Here is a 16,768-nt window from a genome sequence, read left to right as displayed (position 1 = left end):
TCTTCCTTTTTACATACTTTACCACCTTGCATCTCCCTCCTCCTCCTCCTTCTTCCTCTTTTTATTTTCTACTCTCTTCTCTTAATTTTTATCTACTCTTCTATCCTCTATCCTCCTCCTTCTCTTCCTCCTCTTCATTCTCCTTTTTTTTTCTGCTTTTTATCATTTTTACCTACTTTTCCATCTCTCCTCCTACTCTTTATTTTCTGATTTCTCTTCATTTTTCACCTTCTTTTCTATACTCTATCCCCCTCTTTTTCCTAATCCTTATCTGCTCTCTTATCTCCATCTTTACCTACTCTCCTCCTCCTCCTCCTCCTTAGGCAGCCATGAACACCTCAGCTACAGGCATATTGATAAGGGCAGTGAGGAGGGGTCGTGATGCCTTCCCCTTCACCACAAACACTCTCACTGTGTCCGAGATGCCCAGCTCTGACACGCAGGTCACCAGGGTCTCTGCCACGTGGATGATGCCTGGGACTAGAATGGGGATCTGAAAGGTGGAGGAGGTGGATCAGAAGGTGGATCAGAAGGTGGAGGAGGTGGATGAGAAGGTGAACTAATGTGTGGGGTTTGTTTTGGTTGTGTGTGTGTGTGTGTGTGTGTGTACGTCTCACCACCCACCTGTATGTAAGACTTGTTGACGCTGTACACACGATCATCACAGTGGAAGATGACAGCTAGGTGGAGGGAGGGGGAGGAGGGGGAGGTGTTCTGAAGCTCCACCCTCAGCTTGAAAGTCGGACCAAGACCCAACACCTGGAGGAGACAAAATTAAATCTCTCTCTCTCTCTCTCTCTCTCTCTTGGCACACCTTTCCTTATTAACTTATCATTCTAATCTTGTTCTTCAGCAATCCTTCAATCTTTCCTAATCATTCTTATCTTGTTCTACCACTACCTTCAATCTATTCTTTACTAATCACTCTTATTTCATTCTTCATCCACCTTATACCTTCCTAATCACTCTTATCTTGTTTTACTGCTACTTTCAATCCTCCAATCTTTCCTAATCACTCTTATTTTGTTCTACCACTACTTTCAATCTTTTCTTAACCAATGACTCTCTTTCTTGTTCCCCAGTCACCTTTATTTCCTTTACTAATCACTCTTAATCTTGTTCTCCAGCCATCTCCAATCTTCCAATCTTGTCTTAACAACCAATCACTCTTTTCCTTGTTCTCCAGCTGTCTTCAACCTCTAAACTGTGTACAAATCATTCATTATATGGTTTTAAGTTTAGAATTATTACCGTGTGTGTGTGTGTGTGTGTGTGTGTGTGTGTGTGTGTGTGTGTGTGTGTGTGTGAGAGAGAGAGAGAGAGAGAGAGAGAGAGAGAGAGAGAGAGAGAGAGAGAGAGAGAGAGAGAGAGAGAGAGAGAGAGAGAGAGAGCATATTACCATCACATTTAAGAACTACTAGTATACATTAATAGAAGAACATTTCGATTACCAGTGTGTGTGTGTGTGTGTGTGTGAGGGCATTACCTGGGCGGAGAGTTTGAGGGGCTCGGTCTGTGAGAGTGAGATGGGGTTGCTGCTGGTCTCGAGGGCCTGGACGTAGGAGCGGGCGGTGCTGAGGCGCAGGCGATACAGGTCGTGCTGGAACACTCGGTGCATCACTGCAATGTGCCGCACCAGTCAGGAATGAGTGGGAAAGTAGGGAAAGAGGAGATGACAGCTAAATGAAGGAACAAATATGGAAATAAATACATAATGAATACATGGAAATAAATAAATGAATGATAAGTGAGTGGATGAATGAATAAATAAATAAATAAATACATATATATAAGTAAATATAAGTAAAAAAAATAAACAACTAGGTAATGAAAGTAGGTAGATGAATGAATGATTGACTTGACAAGCAAAATAAATCAATGGAGAAATAACACAGAATAAAATCTCTGTATCCTTGAACAACACTCACAGTTTTGGAGAAAGTAAATAAGATCAGAATGTGTTTTAATGATTCTAGTGACAGATTAACAAGATTTCAACACTACTAACAAGAAAAACATCCTTAAAAAAGACACCTCATCATTTCTGCGCCCTTGAAAAACACTTATGATGACACAGAGAGCAAAGAAGATCAGAATAAGTACTTAAAAGGAACAGCAAGGAAAATTAGAATATGTTGTTAATATGAGAGAGTGAGGATCAGATTACATAGTTAGGACTGGATAAACTCACACACATTCAGAATACACAAGTAAAAAACTGAGAAAGGAAGATGTCTGAGAGATGTTAAAAAATATAGTTTCCCACAAAGATGTGTTGAGACTTTGAACAGTTTGAGTGAGGAAGTGGTGTCAGCAACGAGTGTGCATAGTTTTAAAGAGAAATTGGATAAGTGTAGACATGGAGACAGGGCCACACGAGCATAAAGCCCAGGCCCTGTAAAACTACAACTAGGTAAATACAGTTAGGATTGGATCAACTAACACACAGTTCAGAATAAATAGGACTGGATCAACTCACACACACAGTTCTCCCTCTCCCTCATGGTCTGGTCTACAAACAGCTTGGTCTTCTTGGGAATGTTGAGCTTCACCACCAGCCCCTGCGCCGGCCCATCAGTGTCCTGGATGTCAAACCGAGCTGTTCTCTTCAGGATCTTCACCACCAGACCGCCCCCTGATGAAGAAATTGTTGTTGTCTTGATTGTTATTATTCTTCTTCAGACGTTTAGACAAGTTAGAGGAGGTGAAGAGAAAACCAGGTGCAAGGAGGTGAGTTTATTCCTGACTTAGTTACGCTGTATGCTATTCCCCGGAAGAAGCAGCGAAACTAGTTTGGAATACACTCACCTCCCTGCGCCTGAGAAAACCAGGTGTATGCTATTTTCCGGAAGAAGCAGCGAAACTAGTTTGGAATACACTCACCTCCCTGCGCCTGTGTTTCTCTCCACTTCCTCCATTGTTGTTTTTGTTACCACGATGAAAATGCTGCGGTTTGTTTTCTTAACCCCTTCAGTACCATCACGCGTTTTTACCATAAGTTTTGGGTGTGATTTAACGAATTTATTGACATAAGGAAGGATCTATGAATGTCAGAAGAATAATGGCCAGAGTCTTCACTATTCTGCACTATTTTGATCCCCCACATGAGTTTCTGAATCACCAAATAGTAAGCAGAATGAACATGGAAATGCGTCATGGTACTGAAGGGGTTAATCTTACTACTGTGTTCATTAACCTTTTCAGTACTGGGATGCATTTTTACCTTGCTTTCTTAATCTTACTAGTCTTCATTAACCTTTTCAGTACTGGGATACATTTTTACCTTGAGTTTTGGGTACAATTAGACAGTTTTATTGACATTAGGAAAGGTCTATGGAGGGTCAGAAGATTAATGGCTAGACTCTTCACTATTTTAATCCCCAAATGAGTTTCTGAAGCTGTATAAAATCACCAAATAGTCACCAGAATGAATATGGAAATGTGTTATGGTACTGAAGGGGTTAAAATGTTTGTTGTTGTTGTTGTTGTTTTGTTATTCTTAGTTGTGTCTCCATTAAAATGTTGTTGTTATTTTTGTTGTGTTTGTTATCCCGATGAGAATGTTTTGTTTATTATTTTTGTTTAATTAACCTGATGAAAATGCTGCTGTTGTTGTTGTTGTTGTTTTGTTTGTCTTAATGTTGTGTTCATTAAAAGTTGTTTTGTTTGTCATTTTTATTAGTTGTTTTTGTTACCCTGATAGAAATGTTCCTGTTATTTTGTTTTGTTAATCTTGCTGTTGTGTCTCCATTAAAATGTTGTTGTTTTGTTTGTTATTTGTTGTTTTGTTACACCTACTGCTGTGTGTCCATTAAAATGTTGTTGTTTTGTTTGTTATTTGTTGTTTTGTTATACCTACTGCTGTGTGTCCATTAAAATGTTGTTGTTTCGTTTGTTATTTGTTGTTTTATTATACCTACTGCTGTGTGCCCATTAAAATGAACATAGTTGTTATTTTTTTGTTTTGCTGACCTAATGAAAATGTTTTGTTTCTCTTCCTGTTGTCTTCATTAAAAGTTCTTGTTTTTTTTTTACTTTTTAACTGCTGTATCTCCTTATTCTGTCACTCTCATGCTATCTACTGTCTTATTTTTCATTCCTCACCATCATTTCTCAGTATCTTCACCACCAGACCACCTCCTCATGATATCTTGTTGCTCTATTTCTTATTTCTGTTGTTTTATCACTTCTACTATTTCCATCTCCTTATTCTGTCACTCTTACACTATTCATTCTCTTATATTTCATTCCTCGCTGCCGATGACATAAATTCACACTTTGTTTTCCATTTACACCAGTTTTTCTTTTATGGGGAACCTCCGGCCTCTCACCCATATAAAGTCACCATGGGCTGCATGTCACTTCAATTCATCAAAAACCTTCCATCCTTGCTTACTTCTCTCTAAACAAACCTACTTTTGCAGTGCTGTTTACGATTGCTACTTTGTCAAACCGTAAGTCGTGAATGAATAATATATAAAGCATTCATATTGTGTGCTGGGTTGCATGTCACTTCAGTTCAATCAAAACCTTCCACCCTTACTTGCTTCTATCTATAAAAACATACTTTCACAATGCTATTTAGGATTGCAACTTCATCAAACCATAAGTCTTGAATGAATAATATATACTACATTCATATACTGGGCTGCATGTCACTTCAATGCATTCAAAATCTCATGCCTTTGCTTACTTCTCTCTAAACAAACCTACTTTTAAAATGCTGCTTAGGATTGCTACATTGTTAAATCATAAATCATGGATGAATAATATATACTACATTCATATTGTGTGCTGGGCTGCATGTCACTTCAATGCATTCAAAACCTCGTGCCTTTGCTTGTTTCCCTCCAAAAAACCTACTTTCTTTATAGTTATATCTTATTTCCTGGTATCTTTATCATGCTTACTTAATTCTTCCTTGCTTCCATTTAATTTTCATTCTTCTACCTACTAAGTCACAGTGGCAGATCCAGGATAAAAACTTGAGTGCTCCCATCACCCATTAACTTCCATCCTTCATTGCATTATCTTCCTTTCCTTCATCCATCACTATTAACTTCCTTTCCTTCACCCATCACCATTACCTTCCTTTCCTTCACCTACACCCATTACTTTCTCCCATCACTTAACATCCATCACCTTCCATCATCCACCATCCATTACCTTCTATCACCCATCACCTGTTCACACCCACACCCATCACCCATCACCCCCCATCCCCCTCACCTTTTAAAACAAGAACCAGCGTGTTGTCTTCCCGTCCGAACCGTCCGAACCTCATGGCTGCCACCCGGTCCTCAGTGTGTATTGTGTCCACCAGGTGCTTGTCGCGGTAGATCAGTACACGGTTGTCGGCCAGGGCCAGTGCCACCAGGGTGAGGCTCAGCGTACGCACCTCCAGGCACTCCAGGCACAGCACCGCCCCTGGGAGTCTTATGCACCAGAGTCGTTTCCCCTGTGGTTGTGTTGGAGGTGTTTTGAAAGGTTTTAGGGGTATTTTGGGTTTTTGGGGTATTTTGAGGGTGTTATTTGGTGTTTTGGGGGTGTTTTGGTGTTTTGTGGGATTTCAGTTGTTTTAAGGGTGTTTTGGGGGTGTTATGGGATGTTATGTGGTGTTGTGTGGTGTTTTGGGTGTGTTGAAGGTGTTATGTGGTGTTTGGGGGGTGTTAAAGAGGCTTTGGGGGTGTCATGTGGTGTTGTGTGGTGTGTGTTGGGGGTGGTGTTATGTGGTATGGGTGGAGGGTATGGCTGGTAGTTCTGATGGGTTAAAATGGCAAAAGAAAAATACACACACACACACACACACACACACCTTATTATTGAAGGAGTGCAGGTGGTGGTCCATGGTGGCGACAATAATAGTCTTGTCACGGCGAATCAGACCGACGGGCTGAGAGGTGAGCTCAGCGGTGGGGCGGCCGATCTTGGTGCCGCGCTTCAGGGTGTAGATCTGGCCGTTGCGACACGCCACAATGATGCGGTACTCCACGTCGTACAGCCCCGTCACTGAGAGGAACACTGGGACGCTCGGCAGGCTCATCTGTCACCGAAAACCATCAAATGTACTCAAAAATATTAAGGAATGAAGAATTTGCTTCACCATAATGAGGCAGGCAGGGAAAGCTTCACAGTTCAGCCGCCGTGGTACAGTGGAACCATGTGTGCTTTGGGGTCCGAGGGGTCTCCAAGCGCACTGGTTTGAATCCTGTCCACGATCCGAGTGTAGGTTGGGCTTCCTCACTCACGGCAACGGTTTCCTAGCGAGTGGGCTTTGAGATAGGAGGTGTCACAAAAAATATCCCTTTTAGCCCAGAAATTTCCATGAAAAGCCCACATGGTATAAATAAATAAAAATAAATCAATTAATAAAAAAAAAAGATAAGCAGCAGATTTCAATTATTGGAAAGTGGTTGACTGTGAAAGGATGTCTGTCCTCCATAAGCAAGGGTGGCATCCACTCTTGTACTCCTTAGCCTCCTCTGACTTCTTAACCCCTTCAATACTGGGATCCATTTTCACCTTGAGATTTGTGTACAATTAGACCATTTTATTTACATTAGGAAGGGTCTATGGAGCAGACCCTTTGTAAGACCACTAAACCTTTTAAAAACCCTGCCAAACACTTTGAAAGATCCCTAGACCCTTTCAAAACATCCCTAAACACTTTGAAAGACTGACAGACCCTTTAAAAAACCTATTTGAAAGACCACAAGACCCTTAATAAGACCCTTAGACCCTTAAAAATACCCCTAAATACCTTGAAAGATGGATAATTTTGAAAGACCCATAGACCCTTTAAAGACCCTACCACACTCTTTAAAAACCACTAGAGCCTTTAAAAACACTGAAAGACTCCCTTAACCATTTAAAAACCCTACCAAGCCCTTTGAAAGACCCCTAGACCCTTTAAAGACATCTAGACCCTTTTAAAGCACCCCTAAAACCTTTAAAATATCCATAAACCCTTTGAAAGACCACTAGACCTTTAAAAAAAACCTACCAGATCCTTTGAACACCCCTTAGACCCTTTGAAAGACACTAGACCCTTTAAAAGATCACTAAACCCTTTAAAATACCCTCTACACTCTTTAAAAGACTACTAGATCCTTTAAAAAGATCCCCTAGACGCACACTGTTGAGGATGGTGAATGCCTCTGGGTCCAGGATGAAGATGTTGGCACTCTCTGTCCCCAACACCAGGCAGGAGATGGCGTCATCCTCCGCGTGACTCTTCTTCAGGGTCGATACACACGTCACCACTGTCTGTAGGAGAAGCTGTGGTGACTGTCTGCTGGAGGGGGTGATGGGGGGAGTAGGGGTGGGGTGAAAGACTGTGGTAATTGTTTGTTGAAGGGGCTGGGGAGAAGGAGTGAGGGACTACTGGAGGAGGGGTGAGGGTGAGTATCAGCTGGAAAAGGGTGGGGTGAGGAAATGGGGTGAAAGGATTGGGGTGAGGGACTGGTGAGGGAATATGGGGTGACTATCTGCTCGAGGGGGTGTGAAAGGGGAGTGGGGTAAGTGGGATTGGGGTGAAGGACTGTGGGGAGGGACTGGTGGGGGACTGGGGGTGGTGGGGTGAAGGAGTAGGGTGAGAGGGGGAGTGGGGTGAAAGACTGGGGTGATTATTTGTGGAAGGGGAAGTGGAGTGACTGTAAGAGGAGCTGGGGTGACTGTCTGCTGGAGGAGGGGTGAGGGAGTGAGATGTACTGGAGTGACTCTCTCTCTCTCTCTCACACACAACAACACCTGGATCTTCTCTTCATTTGCATTCTGTCAGACCAGTTTTCTCTCTCTCTCTCTCTCTCTCTCTCCCACCTATCACTTTAGAATCAACTTTTTGTGCTGTACTAAATAAATAAATAAATAGATAAATAACTCTCTCTCTCTCCCTCTCTCTCTCTCTCTCTCTCCCACACCTGTCGCTTGAGAATGAATCCCTTGTGCTGTTCGAGGAAGGCGGTCTGTGAGGCATGGTCTGGACACATGAGGAAGCGTTGGGAGCGAGTGGTCAGGCCGCACTCCCCCACCTCCTGCCGCAGCGAATCCAGGATCTCATACAGCATGCTCACGTCCAGCAGCTCATCCCGCGCCTGGAGGAGGGACGCAGGAGGGGTGAAGAAGGAGAGAAGTGGAACAGTGAAGAAGAAGAAGGATGGAGAGACAAAGGATGGCCAATATTTTTATCTTTCTTTTCTTTTCTTTCTTTTTTTCTTACTGCAGGAGGGAAGCCAGTCAAGGGCAAGGAATATGTATAAAAAAAAGGCCCACTTGAATGATGGAGGGTGAAAAAGGAGGAGAATAAGGGTGGAGTAGTGAAGAAGGTTGAAGAGGGGTGAAAAAGAAGAGGGATGGAGGAGGTGAAGAAGAAGGGGAAGGATGGAGGGATTGAAGATGAAGAAGGGGTGAAAAATAAAAAAGAGAGGTGGAGGAAGGGTGACAAAGAAGAAGAGGGGTGGAGGAGGGGTGAAGAAGAACAACAACAAGAAGAGGGGTGAAGAAGAAGAAGAAGAAGAAGAAGAAGAAGAAGAAGAAGAAGAAGAAGAAGAAGAAGAAGAAGAAGAAGAAGAAGAAGAAGAAGAAGAAGAAGAAAATGAAGAGGGGTAGAGAAAGGTGGAAAAGTGAAGAAGAGGAAGAAGGTTGGAGGCATGAAGAAGAGGAGTGGAGAAGGTGATGGAGAAGTGTGTGTTTCACTGTTTGATGTGGTGCAGTCTCTGACGAGACAGCCAGACGTTACCCTACGGAACGAGCTCAGAGCTCATTATTTCCGATCTTGGGATAGGTCTGAGACCAGGCACACACCACACACCGGGACAACAAGGTCACAACTCCTCGATTTACATCCCGTACCTACTCACTGCTAGGTGAACAGTGAACAGTGAACAGGGGCTACACGTGAAAGGAGACACACCCAAATATTTGTGTGTGTGTGTGTGTCTGTGTGTGTGTGTGTGAGCTGTGTGTGTGTGTGTGTGTGTGTGTGTGTTTACTCTGGTGTCTCCTCTCCACACTGTCATCATATTGTCATTTATTTTACATTCCTTAAATTATGTGCAGAAATAAGATAAAGATTCTGAAAACAAATAAGAAAAAATAAATAAATAAATAAGAATCTGAAAAACACACAAAAAAAAGAACTAATGAAAAAAAAAAAAAAAAAAAAAATGAAAAAATGAAAATTCATGAAAAAAAAGAACTTAGTGAAAACATCACAAACAGGGTGCAAACAGCAAAGAAAGATAAACAAAAAAATAGGTGAAAAATTGTAAAATGATAAAAACTTTGTGAAACATTAAAAAAAGATTGAAACAGAAAAGATCTAAAACATGCTAAAAACTTGAAAAAAGGAAAACAGCTGGAAAATTCCCAACACGTGATAAAAACTTAGTGAAAATATAAAAAAATAAATAAAAATAAGCATTAGACATTTAAAACACGGTGAAAACTCATAGAAAAATCACATCTAAGAAAAGAAACATGGCAAACTTAGAGAAATCATGGCAAAACAGTAAAGATGCCACAAACTTAGGGAAATCATGGCAAACTTGGAGAAATCATGGCAAACTTAGTAAGAATGCCACAAACTTAGAGAAATCATGGCAAACTTAGTAAGAATGCCACAAATTTAGGGGAAACATGCCAAACTTAGTAAAAAAACACGAAAAAAATAAAAACATCACAAACTTAGGGAAAACATGGCAAACTTAGTAAAAAAAAACATCACAAACTTAGAGAAATCATAAAAAACTTAGAAAAATCATTACAAACTTACAAAAAAACATCACAAACTTTAGAAACCATCACAAACTTATAAAAAAAACCATTGCAAACTTATGAGGTGCTGGTAACACAGTGAAGGCAAACAGAGTGAGGTGCTAGTGACAGGGTGAAGGCAAACAGAGTGAGGTGCTAGTGACAGGGTGAGGAAAGCGCCCTGCCAACACACACCTGGCCCCACGCATCAAACTCTGCCGGGTTCACCTCCAGGGTCGGCAGAGTGAATTTGAAGTATGGACGGAGGTTCTTGTATATATAAATGTAACTTCCCGAGGCCACGGCGACAGCTGCGAGAAGTTAGGTTGGGTTAGGCTAGGTCTGCTGGGGTTTCCTTGGGTTGTGTTCAATTGGTTAGGGTTGAATTAGGTTAGGTTAGGTTGGGTTAGGTTGGGTTGGGTTGGGTTAAGTTGGGTTAGGTTAGGTTGGTTTGGGTTGGGTTAGGTTAGATTGGGTTGGGTTAAGTTGGGTTAGGTTAGGTTGGGTTTGGTTTGGGTTGGGTTGGGTTAAGTTGGGTTGGGTTAGGTTAGATTGGGTTGGATTAAGTTGGGTTAGGTTGGGTTGGGTTGGGTTGGGTTAGGTTAGATTGGGTTGGGTTAAGTTGGGTTAGGTTAGGTTAGGTTGGGTTTGGGTTGGGTTAGGTTATATTAGGTTAAGTTAAGTTAGATCAGGTTAGGTTAGGGTTTTCCTTGGGTTGTGTTCAATTGGGTAGGGTTGAGTTAGGTTAAGTTAGGTTTAGAAGAAAAAGAAAGTTAGGTTAGGTTGCGTTTAAATACTCTATCTTAGGTTTGGTTTGGGTAAAATTTAAGTTAGGTCTGGTTAAGTTGGGTTTGGTTAAGTCAAGTTACTTAACCTAATGAAGACAAGAAAAAAAAAAAAAAAAAAAAATCAAAACATTAAACACAGCCATAGAAAATCAAAACACTCTCACCTGTGCTTAATTAATAATTCTCACCTGTGTTTAATGAATAGTCCTCACCTGTATTTAAATGTCCTCACCTGTGTTTGACTGTTCTCACCTGTGTTAAAATATTCTTATGTGTTTGATTAATAGACCTCACCTGTGTTTGATTAATAGCCTCACCTGTGTTTGATTAATAGTCTCACCTGTGTTTGATTAATAGCCCACACCTGTGCTTAACCCCTAGCCGGCGGCAGTGGACGTTGGCTGTCTCCTAAAATGTGAATCGTCTATATATAGCTTCTGCCGCCTACTGGTGTGCAGCATAAATTTAGTTACACCGCATTTTGTTACGTTTTGACAGCATCTTTATATAGACTCTACCGCAATTTCGCGCCGTGTTTACAAGTTTCTCAAATCAAATTTTAGGCTTTAAAGTGAAATTTCTTTATATGTTTACTAGAATAATGGAGTCACTCACACCCACATTAAAAATGTGTCCAGGACTTGTGACCTGGATGTGGTTTCCCTCCACCCTCCCAATTTTTTTTTTTTTTTGTTTTTTGCTTTTTCAGTTATGTGATGGTTTCCTCTCTTACTAACTCATCATCTAAATCATGCGCTAGAATCAGCTGTAAATCCTCATCAGTGATTCTCCTCCTTGTAGGAAGCATGGTTGTGCCTAAAATTCCCAAATATGTCCAAGAAATAATACTATATTGCTGGAATGACAGGCAGACAGGAGCACTCCACCCTGCCTGAAAGCTGGGAACAGAGTGTCGTATGAGTGTGAGAAGTCACGTACACCAAGGCCACTCTTGACTTGCCAGTTATCATTTTTGTGGCTCGGGGGCACTCACACGTGGCCGTCTATATATAGTCGATGCTTAGAAATACAAGGGATAAATTTTGGAGACGAGTCTATATATAGTCACCCCGCAAATTTTTGATACAATCAGGACCGTCTATATATAGTTCCACCGCCGGCTAAGGGTTAATGAACAGTTCTCACCTGGCACTCTGGGTTCTGTGGTGTCCATGTGGAAGGTGATGACTCCTGTGGGAAGGTCAATCAAGGTGTTCTCCGACATCAGGTTCGTTCCCTTGTACACCTGAGAGAGAGAGAGAGAGAGAGAGAGAGAGAGAGAGAGAGAGAGAGAGAGAGAGAGAGAGAGAGAGAGAGAGAGAGAGAGAGAGAGAGAGAGAGAGAGAGAGAGAGAGAGAGAGAGAGAGAGAGAGAGAGAGAGAGAGAGAGAGACAAAGAGAGAGTAATTATTTTCTTATTCTATTCTTATTTTTCCTATATTTTCAAGAGAGAGAGAGAGAGAGAGAGAGAGAGAGAGAGAGAGAGAGAGAGAGAGAGAGAGAGAGAGAAAGAAAGAAAGAAAGAAAGAAAGAAAGAAAGAAAGAAAGAAAGAAAGAAAGAAAGAAAGAAAGAAAGAAAGAGAGAGAGAGAGAGAGAGAGAGAGAGAGAGAGAGAGAGAGAGAGAGAGAGAGAGAGAGAGAGAGAGAGAGAGATCAAACAGAAAAAAATAGAAAAAAAAACAAAAGGAAAAAAAATAGACACACACACACACACACCTTAAGCTTCATATTATAAGCCCCAGTTCCGAGGTCGGCAATGATGAGCTTGGCCTCACCGTCGCCATGGAGGTCAGCCAGGGCCATGCAGGAGCTGAAGGTGTACAGCGCTGCCAGGGGGTCGTGGTGCGCCGTCAGCCATCGTTCGCTGCGCCAGGAGGAAGATAATGGCATAGAAACACAATCTAACTTAACCTGACTTGATTTGACCTAACCTAACTTGACCTAGACTAACTTAATCTGACCCAATTTAATTTTACCTAACCTAACCAAACCTACAGTAACTTAACCTAACCTAACCTAACTTAAACTAGACTGATCTGCCCTAACCTACACTAATCTCTCTCTCTCTCTCTCTCTCTCTCTCTCTCTCTCTCATTTTATCCTTCAATCAGAATTTCTCTTACTTTTCCTTTTTTCCTACCTGTAGTACATCTTATTTTTCCTTTTTCCTCCTTTTATTTCCTAATTTACCCATTTTCCCCTGATTTTCCTCCTCCACCATTACATCCCTTACTTTTCCCCCTCTCCCTGTCTATTTTCCCCTTATTTTCCTCCTCCACTATTACATCCCTTACTATTTCCCCTCTCCCTGTCTATTTCCCCTTATTTTCCTCCTCTACCATTATACCCCTTACTATTTCCCTTCTCCCTGTCTATTTTCCCCTTATTTTCCTCCTCCACCATTATATTCCATATTTTCCCCTCTCCTTGACCATTTTCCCTTATTTTCCTCCACCATTATATCCCTTACATTTTGCCCCTATTCTTTTTTTTCCTCTCCTATTTCTATCCTTTTCTCTCTAAACCCTAATTTTATACAATATTTGCTTTTTTTAAGGGCATTTTTACTAATTACTAGCAAAATATAAAGTGGTAGTAGTGAGAGCGGGGTTGCCTACTTATCTGCCATGTTGTAGTAATGGTGTGACTCGTAATAATGGGTAAATGGGGCTCAAGTCACTGGTATTTGGCTTCTTGTTGTTATATTGTGATGGTTGTCTTTTTAACGGGATCTCTCTCTCTCTCTCTCTCTCTCTCTCTCTCTCTCTATGGTGTGTGTAATTCTCTTTAGCAAATCTGTGTAATTTATTCTTGCGACTCGTCTATATAATTTTCCTGCGCAGGTGATCTATATACGTAGGTAATTCTCTTTCACAACTGGTCTATATAATTCTATTCAGCAAGTGGTCTATGTAATTCTTATTGCATTTAGTCTATGTAATTCTCGTTAGCAGATGGTGTATATAATGATTGATTGATTGATTGATACATTTATTGTTGAATTAATAAATAATTACAACAAAGGAGGAGGATGGGCCTTGCCACCCTCCCCCTGGGCAAAGACTTAAGGTTAAAGTGTCACAGAAATAACTCTGGACAGTATACACAACAAGAATACAAGTATTTCAATAAATAAATACACATATTGCACACCTTATTGCCTAAACATCCTACAGTCTGGAGCAAACTGAAGATATCCCCGGAGTATTTCCCCTGAGGGTGGCAGAGTCTAGGAGATGATCAATGAATCAATGAGGCTGTACAAGTCATGCTGACCTTGTGGCCTAAATTTAGCAATGAGAGGACATTCCATGATATAGTGAGGCAGAGTGTGTCCCCTTGGTGCATCACACAGCACACACACCAGGAGAAGCACTGACTTCCCAAAAGTATTTGTAGCCTAATCTGAGCCTCATTGCCACCCTGTCATGTGATGCAGTGTGTCTCTCGTAGGTGTAAGCACAGCTCTGAAAGATAGTGGTGGGCAAGTTCCGGTATTAGTACCGGTAATAATATTTAGGGTGTGCGTTGCCGTAACCCCTTCAGTACCAGGACGCGTTTCCCTATGCATTCTGCTATTTGGTGATTTTATACAGCTTCAGAAACTTATGTGGGGATTGAAATAGTGAAGACTCCAGCCATTAATCTTCTGACCTCCATAGACCCTTCCTAATCTCAATAAAATCGCCTAATGAAATCCAAAAATCAAGGTAAAAGAATTGCGAGGAACCTTGATTTGTTCTCGCCAGCCACTCCACGAACGACGATGGAAAGTGGAAACATGTCGGGTGAAAACAAGGCGCTGTGTTGTTACTGTTGTCGTCCATAAACTCTCAATCTATCTCTGTGGGCACTGTTGTCATTAAGATCTCCAGCACTGAATTACCGCCATGCACTCAGTTCTGGGCGTCTGAGTGAGTCGAGTCTAATCCCTTAAGTGGCATTTTTACGATAGTTTGTGTGTGATTAGATGATTTTGCTTACAATAAGAAGGGTCTACGGTGTCAGAGATTAATGGCCAGTTTTCACTATTTTAATCCCCACATAAGTTTGTGAAGCTGTATAAAATCATTGAGTAATAGCCAGAATAAATATGAAAACACGTCATGTTACTGCAGGGGTTAACACGGCGGGGCGAGGCGAGGCGATAGAGGCACCTTGCTTTGCTCCGGGCTATGTGTTTCCTACATATCATAGCTTCCCCTTGCTCAATAAGCGCTAAGAATAGGACACATTTCGCTATACGCTATTACTTGCAGTTTGTGTTGACAGACTAGGATAATAAAGAGGACGCCAGAGATGAAACGATACAGAACGGTGAAATAACGACACACACACACACACACACACACACACAGTCTGAGTCCTATCCGAAGATCTGTCTATGTGCTCTGAGCTTGTTCCGTAATGGGAAGGCTGGCTGGGTGACTACCGGGCGACCATAGTGAATCACACACACACACACACACACACAGAAAAGGACACACACACACACAGTGGTTAGACACTGGCTTCACAAGCCAGAGGACTGGGGTTCGATTCCCCACCGGATGGAGATATCTGGGTGTGTCTCCTTTCACACAGCCCCTGTTCACCTACAGTGAGTAGGTACATGTAAATCAGTTGTGACCTTGTTGTCCCGGTGTGTGGTGTGTGCCTGGTCTCAGGCCTATCCGAAGATCGAAAATAATGAGCTCTGAGCTCGTTCCGTAGGGTAACGTCTGGCTGTCTCGTCAGAGACTGCAGCAGATCAAACAGTGAATTACACACACACACACACACACACACACTCTAACACCCACACACACACACACACACAGTCTCAGTCCTATCCGAAGATCGCTCTATGAGCTCTGAGCTTGCTCCGTAATGGGGAAGACTGGCTGGGTGACTACCGGGCGACTATAGTGAATTACACACACACACACACACACACGCTAAGTACCATGAAAGAAAATGACACACACACACACTCACATTCTCCTCCAACACCCTCCAGCTGGGAGCTGGGTGTCAGTGGTTCCAGCTGGTGGGCTCCCTCATAACGAAAGATAAGGCAACACACACACACACACACACACACACACACACACACACACACACACACACACACACACACACACACACACACCCATCTCCACACCCTCGGGCCTGGAGCCAGGTATCGGCCTGGGTCCAGCCGGGGGGGGGGTCGGCCCTCCCTTGATGACGTCACATATATTCGTTACGCAAATCATTTTGAAAATGAGGATTCCCAAAAAGGCAGCTGGACACGAATGTTATAAAAATTCTGACTCGTTATCAATCGAAACTAACTTCTAAAATACAAAAACATTGCCGAGAAAAGGAATAATAAAAATAGCTCAAAAATATACTAAATAAAGTATTAGAACTTCGACTTGCTTAAACACAATTTCAAAGCCCACCAATTTCATTCAACTGAATCGATAACGTTTTTCAAAAATTATGACTATCATTTCGATATATCAAAACCTGGCAACTCGCCCTATTAGAAAAAATAATATTTAAAAATGACGTTGTTTACAATATTAACAGGACTACATATCATTCTTAAAGTCCACATCTTTAACTTCTCAGGAGCCTTGCACACTTTTCTCATGATAAACCATCTTTTGAAAACACAAACACTTCGCTACAACCTCAAATAAAAAATCACAGATAGCGGAGGTAAAAATTTTAGCGTATTTTGGCCCTCCCATTCAAGTCATAAACACCCTCTACATCACCGTACTTCACTCAACTCAAGCATGGAAGACACGTAAAACACTGCGAACTATCATTAGAAACCCTTAAAAGGCACTTGTGACTCGAAATAAATGAACTGAGACAAATATAAATAATAGTGGAAGTCGAGCATCTGGGACCGGCATTTTGGGCGGGAGCTGGTGATGACGTCACAGCCTGGGGCTCGTGACGTCATGGGTAGGCCCGCTTCTTCTCACTGAGCCTCCATAGCACACAAATCAGGTAATTGCGGATATATCTCAACAACTGACATGAAAGATTAGGCCTATGGCTCCACTTTGTGACCTGTCTGGCCTGTAATGAGTGAGAGATGAGGCAGATAATGGCTGAGAGAGAGGCGGCGGGTCAGGGATCGGTTTGTTTACGTTTTCAAGATTTGAATTATTTGGTTTTAATAAGTATGTGCAGGTGTTAGTTCACTAATATGTTGTCCTGGAGGTTACCAACGTTAGGTTATGACAT

At 41.9% G+C, this 16,768-nt stretch overlaps 1 protein-coding gene across 2 annotated transcripts; it reads right to left on the bottom strand.

Moving 5' to 3' along the window:
- Window positions 1–227: 227 nt before the first annotated feature.
- LOC123498615 (Bardet-Biedl syndrome 1 protein homolog) lies at window positions 228–13,279 on the bottom strand. Of its 2 annotated transcripts, XM_045245892.1 has the most exons (12): window positions 13,159–13,279; window positions 12,257–12,404; window positions 11,688–11,787; window positions 9,949–10,064; window positions 7,920–8,093; window positions 7,135–7,266; window positions 5,816–6,043; window positions 5,230–5,458; window positions 2,480–2,635; window positions 1,487–1,620; window positions 625–759; window positions 228–493 (listed from the first exon to the last, which is right to left on the bottom strand). In XM_045245892.1, the coding sequence occupies exons 1-12, from the start codon at window positions 13,167–13,169 to the stop codon at window positions 320–322; spliced, it is 1,737 nt and encodes a 578-aa protein (XP_045101827.1). In that variant the 5' UTR covers window positions 13,170–13,279; the 3' UTR covers window positions 228–319. The 2 variants fall into 2 exon arrangements, with proteins under 2 accessions (XP_045101827.1, XP_045101836.1); XM_045245901.1 differs by lacking the exons at window positions 9,949–10,064; window positions 13,159–13,279 and having other exon boundaries at window positions 12,257–12,289.
- Window positions 13,280–16,768: the final 3,489 nt, after the last annotated feature.

The sequence above is a fragment of the Portunus trituberculatus genome, chromosome 7 (genome assembly GCF_017591435.1).
Source record: "Portunus trituberculatus isolate SZX2019 chromosome 7, ASM1759143v1, whole genome shotgun sequence".
Taxonomy (NCBI): domain Eukaryota; kingdom Metazoa; phylum Arthropoda; class Malacostraca; order Decapoda; family Portunidae; genus Portunus; species Portunus trituberculatus.
This window is presented reverse-complemented; position numbering and strand designations above follow the sequence as displayed.